The 6,095-nt window shown below is 39.5% G+C and overlaps 1 protein-coding gene across 1 annotated transcript; it reads right to left on the reverse strand.

Moving 5' to 3' along the window:
* Positions 1–1,510: 1,510 nt before the first annotated feature.
* Positions 1,511–5,814, reverse strand: LOC127540229 (mas-related G-protein coupled receptor member X1-like). Its single transcript, XM_051964837.1, has one exon. The coding sequence runs from the start codon at positions 5,155–5,157 to the stop codon at positions 4,189–4,191; it is 969 nt and encodes a 322-aa protein (XP_051820797.1). The 5' UTR covers positions 5,158–5,814; the 3' UTR covers positions 1,511–4,188.
* Positions 5,815–6,095: the final 281 nt, after the last annotated feature.

Genomic DNA, 6,095 nt, shown 5'->3' on the forward strand with positions numbered 1-6,095 from the left:
TTGACTATTATTAATACCCAGATTAACTCTAAAACACATATGAAGATGCTGTCTGTATGCTGATAAATAGATCAAACTTAATTTGTGATGCTCTAAGGAATTGGCCCACTTTCAAGCTGTGCAAAGTGAGGTGCAAACCTTCTGTGTTAGATATAATTAACAACTTTTACCAAACTGCTCTTCAGAAACCCAGCTTATGAAGGAACACTTGGCTAAGCAATTTCCAAGCCCCTTTCTGATCTCCTTGGGATCCCTCCCCATGGGTCAAACCTTCTGGGTCCAGATTTCTAGATAAATCTATTGTTTCTGTGCCTCTCCCCCCTTACTCTCAAGGATCACTGTAACCAATGCAGAATATACGGGAAATGCTGATGGCTTGTGAATCTCATTGATCATCTCTCAGAACAGCCAAAGTCACTCTGAATCTATTTGTTCCTCCTGTAGAGCTTATGTCCCACCCTCCTCTGGGCTAGACATCATTGACATGAAAATAGAGCATTTCACATTCAAAATTATAATTGCTCTTTCTGAATTTCCCTCCCTCATATATTTATTCTATATGGCCTTTTTCAGCCTCTCTTTTTATTCTTTCTCTTTTACTTTACTCTCTCCCTTTACCCTTAGATTCCTTATTGTAGCCACCCTTCTGAGTCCCTTCCTTATCCTCTTCTATCCTTAATTTATACTCCATTCTAAAAGTCCCTCCCTTATCATCTCCTTTCATCCTCATTGTTTTATAAATTTAGAAGGGCTTTCTTTCAAATATCCTTTTAGATGTATATGTTGTTACTTCCTTTTTAAACACAGATCCCAAGAAACTAAGGTTCTAACACTACAAATCTTCCCCTCCATTTCTGTATCATTTCTTCCTTTCATGCTCCTTTTGTATCAAATAATTCCTCCTTTTTACTTTTTCCTCCTAATTTTGATTTTTAAACTCACCCCATAATATTTGATACAACCTCCACTCTCTTTCAAAGTACCTACTAATGATAATAGAGCTAAGAGTAATACTGATAACATTTTCATAGATTAGAATTTTGAAGATAGATTAGAAAATTTAATTTAATGAATCCTTTATAATCAGTGTTTAATATTATCCCTATATTTCTTCTGAATCTTCTATATCAAAATTTCCATTTAATTCTGATATTGTTGTCACAAATACCTAAAAGTCATTTAGTTAATTAAATGTCGATTTTTAAAATGAAAATTATATTTAACTTTGCTGGTACATTAAAATAAAAGCAGATAGAAAAAATGAAGTAAAAATCAAAACCGAACAATGTGTTGTTTACCAGAAACACACTTATGAATGGGAGATATACACAGAGCTAAAATGGAGAATGGCAAACAATTTACTGTGCTTCACCTGATGGAAAAAAGATAGGGATGACAATTATGATATCAATCAAAGTTAATGCTAAAATAGATTCATTTAAAAAAATTAAACAGAGCAACCATATTTTGATATGAGATAACATCAGTACTAAACCATATGCACCAAATGTAATGGAAACTAATTTTTATTGTATTTTATTTTATTTTTTAATACTTTTTATTTTTGAAATACATGCAAAGATAGCTTTCAACATTCACCCATGCAAAGTCTTGCGTTCCAAATTTTTCTCCTTCTCTTTTCCCATCTCTTTTTTTTTAAGACAACAAGTAATCAATATATGTTAAACATACGCAATTCTAAAAATTAAATTTAAAAAATGAATTAAAGGTGGTGATAGATTTTAATAGTGTGAGTCTTTAATTTTCAGTTTGGAGATTGGAAAATCTAACCAAAAGTAAATTAAAAAACAGTTAAGGAAATGGATAGAATTTTAGATGAGCTAGATATGATAGATATCTGGAAAGAACTGACAAGAAATGGAAATAAACAAACCCCTTTTCCTTAGCACTTTATGGTACCTTTATAAAGATTCACCATCTATTGGGATATAAAATTTCATAATTAAAATAAGAAATATTAAAAATATCCTTTTTAGATCACATGCAAAAAGTTACATTTCATAAAAGACCTCAAAAGATAGATTAAAAATTAATTGGCAATGAAACCACCTAATCTTAAAGGATGAGTGGGTTAAAGAAAAATAGGCAAAGTAAGATTTCCAGGATAATTTATGTCGTTAAAATACTTGTATCAATAAATAAAAGACAGAACAATGAATTGGATATGCAATTAACAATGGAAAAAGAACAAACTGAAAATCCCCAATCAAGTTAGCCAATTATTTATCTATTTTAATTAAAAAATAGATCACTAATATTAAAAATGCAAAGTGTTAAGCTACCATTAATGAAAATGAAATGAAATCAATTCTAAGGAGTTATTTGGTCCACTTATATGTCAATATATCTAGCAATTTAAGTGAAATGGAAGCATATTTACAAAAATGTAAATTATCTAGATTAGAAATAGAAATAGAATAGCTATATATACACATTTTATGTATGTAGGTGTATATGTATATGTGTGTAAATATTTTTACCTTTAATTTTTTAAATAGTATTTTATTTTTCCAAATACATGCAAGTCATGTGATACAGGAAGAAGCAGTTCTTCCATATTCATCATGCTACATGGGAAAATCCAGGGTAAAATGGGGGGAAAAAAATGTGAGAAAGAAAAAAAATCAAGCAAACAAAAACCACAACAAATATGTGAAAATACAATGTATTAATCCAGACATGGGGTTCATAATTCTGTTTCTGGATGCAGATGGCACTTTCTATCACAAGTCCATTAACATTTCTTTGTGTCACCACACTGGTCAAAAGAGATATGTCCATCACAACTGATCATCACAAAAGTTTGTTGTTACTGTGTACAATGTTGTCTTGGTTCTTCTCACTTTACCCGGTAGCAGTTCATGTAAGTCTTTCTAGCCTGCTCATCACTTCTGATAGAACAGTAATACTCCATCACATTCATATGCCACAACCCATTCGGTTGCTTCCTGACAGATGGCCATCCAATCTCCATCTCCTTGTCAGTACAAAAAGGGCAGAAACAAAGATGTCTGTACATGTGGGTTCCCTTCCCTCCTCCATGATCTCCAAGGGATATAGAGCAGTAGAGACAATGCTGGATCAAAGGGCATGCACAGTTCTATAGTCCCTTGAGCACAGCTCTAAATTGCTCTCCAAAATGACTGGACCATTTCACAATTCCATTAACAATGTACCAGTGCCCCAGTCCTTCATCCCTCCAATATTCATCACTATCTTTTCCTGACATCTTAGCCAATCTGAGTGATATGAAGTGGTACCTAAGAGACAACCTCAGGGTTGTCTTTAATTTGCATTTTTCCAATCAACAGTGATTCACAACATTTTTTTTTTCTGGAGGCAATTGGGTTTGAGTGTCTTGTCCAGGGTCACACAGCTAGGAAGTGTTAAGTATCTGAGGCCAGATTTGAACTTAAGTCTTCCTTACTTCAGGGCTGGTGCTCTATCAACAGAAACGTTCACATGATTTCTTCCAGGTTCCAGGTTCCTGGGTTGTTGACACATGACCTGGACCTCAGGCCCTAGGTAGAGAAGCTTCCAGCAAGCTATGGTTCTCCAAAGTACACAGAGCATTGATTGGGCCTGGAATTAGGAAGATCTGAGTTCAAAACCAGTCTCAGATGCTTACTTGTTTTGGAAGCCTGAGCAAGTCATTGAACCTTTGCCTGCCTCAGTTTCTTCGTGTGTAAAATGTCTATGTGGAGAACACATACATCCCAAGTGTATTGGGAGGATTAGATGAAATAGTTGGAAGAGCTTAGTACAAATCCTGGTTTAGTCTTGTTCAGTAATATGACTCTATCTGAGGTTTTCTGGGCAAAGATATTGGAGAGCTTCACCATTTCTTTTGATAGTTGATTTTACAGATGAGGAAACTGAGGCAGAGTTGAGTGACTTGTGCAAGGTTATACAGCTTGTTTCTCCCACTAGATGTGACCTTGGTTCTTCCCATTCCAGGCCTTGGAGTTCTGTCCTTTTTGGATATCCAGCTGCCTGGTATACAATAGGCACCTAATAAATGTTCATTGCCTAGAGTTCACACCCTAGGCACCAACATAAGAAATGTCAGGGGAATCCTGATTTTCCTTTAAGGGAGGGGGAGCTGCTAGTGGGTCTGGGGCAGGGGCCTCATTTCAAAGGCTGCTGTGTCTGAACATCTTCTTAGGCTCAGAGTATAGCCTCTGTGCTGCTGGTTTGGGGGGTGTTTGTTGTCCCACCTCCCAACTCCTGCTCATCCCCAAGGGCCCTCTGGAGCACCATCCTGAGAGGCTCCCTCCTCCTATTCCCTAGTCTGCCCACGAAGAAGTAAATGAGGGGGTTCACGCTGCTGTTCACATAGGACAGGAACTCACAGGACCAATAAGGTGTGACGCGTATCTTCAAGTGAAAATCCACGAAAATCCAGAACCCCCAGGGCACTCCGCAGAGCAGGAACACGAGGACCGTGAGCAGGATCAGGAGGTAGAGCCTGGGGGGCCGCCGGCGCCGGGAGCTGCACTGGACCCTCAGCAGCAGAGTCAGGCTGGACACGCCCATCACACACGTGAGGAGGAGGAGCCACGCACCCAGGATGATGAAGAAGTTGAAACGTCGCAGAGATTCAGATTCCCGAATGGCAAAAGGTAGTAGCCAGAACACCCCGGCCAGAGCCCAGAGCCCGGCGCAGACCGCGGCCGACACGTGCTTGGGGCGGTGACATCGGTACCAGATGGGGAAGAGCGCGGAGAGACAGCGCTCGGTGCTGATCGCGGCCAGGAGGCTCAGGCCCACGGTATAGGTCATGTATGTGAGGCATGACAGTATGATCCATATTAACTCATCAAAAATATAGCTAAAAATTCTACCTATACTGATCAGAAAGGAACCACAAAGGAAGAGGGCGTCGGCCCCCGCCAGGTTGAGGATGTAGATGGAGAAGTGATTCCTCCGGATGCGGAAGCCCAGGAGCCACAGGACGGCGCCGTTCCCCATCAGCCCAAACGGGGCAATGAGCAGAGAAAGGATGTTCAGCCAGTCATCAAAGTCAAGGCTTCCAGATGAACTCTCATTTTCACTATAGTCTGTTGAATTGTCAGAACCATATCCTGGATATTCAGGTGTGGAGGACACAGTCATGTTGGGGGTTCCGCGCTCCATGAAGCCCTGCTCCTCTCAGACACCCTGTGGACACAGAGGCATAGAAGGACATCAGGGAGTTTCCCGGCCATTGATGCGTCTCTCTCCCTTCAAGGCTCCTCTTCCTCACTGCCTCTTTCTAAAGTGCCCCTAGGGGGCGCCACAGTGCGTTAGAGATATGCCTCTAGGGGAAAATGAATTATAATCTTGGAAATTTATTAGTGGGAAAAATTATTATTTCACCCATATTAATAACTACTTATTCAGTTAGGTTTAAGACTTCCCCTTCTTATTTCCTCTTTCAGAAACCAGTCCCTTATAGGTTATTCCTCGGTCTCTGAAGGACATTGCTGATGCATGAATTTGCTCCAGTCCTTGAGGTACGTGATTTTTCATCACTAAAGAGTAGCTTATGTAGGAATTATTACCCGATCACTGTCCATGGTTCACTGGCTGGGGAGGGATGGATGCCTTTGTCCAGGTACCTGGAGTCAGGTAAAGTTCCTCATGCCCTCAGCAACTGGAGAAGAAGGCTCTTGTCCAGCTCCTGGTCCACCCCCTCAGGGATTGTTGGTTTCCACCTTCAGATATAGCCTCATTTCTAAAGACTTTTTAAGAATTCAATACTCTCCAGAGCCATCTTTGGCTTCCACCCAAGATCCTGATCTCAATGTCTTATTTCCTAGCCATCATTAAAAAACTGATTATGAATTAATCCAAAATTGTGTCCAGGACTTGTCATTACTTCCATTGTCTGGACATATTATTCAACATTTGTGTCCCTCGGGTTCCAAATTGCAAAATGAGACCAAAAATAACAGGAGCCTCACTGAGATCTTTAGATCCAATGAGGCAGTATTTGTGATGTGCTTAACATTGTGCCTAGGACTCAAGTAGATCATTAGAAAAAGCTGGTTTCATTTTCCCCTTTGCATCTCTCTCTTGTGATGATGTGACAG

This window comes from Antechinus flavipes, chromosome 6 (genome assembly GCF_016432865.1).
Source record: "Antechinus flavipes isolate AdamAnt ecotype Samford, QLD, Australia chromosome 6, AdamAnt_v2, whole genome shotgun sequence".
NCBI classification, from domain to species: Eukaryota; Metazoa; Chordata; class Mammalia; order Dasyuromorphia; family Dasyuridae; genus Antechinus; species Antechinus flavipes.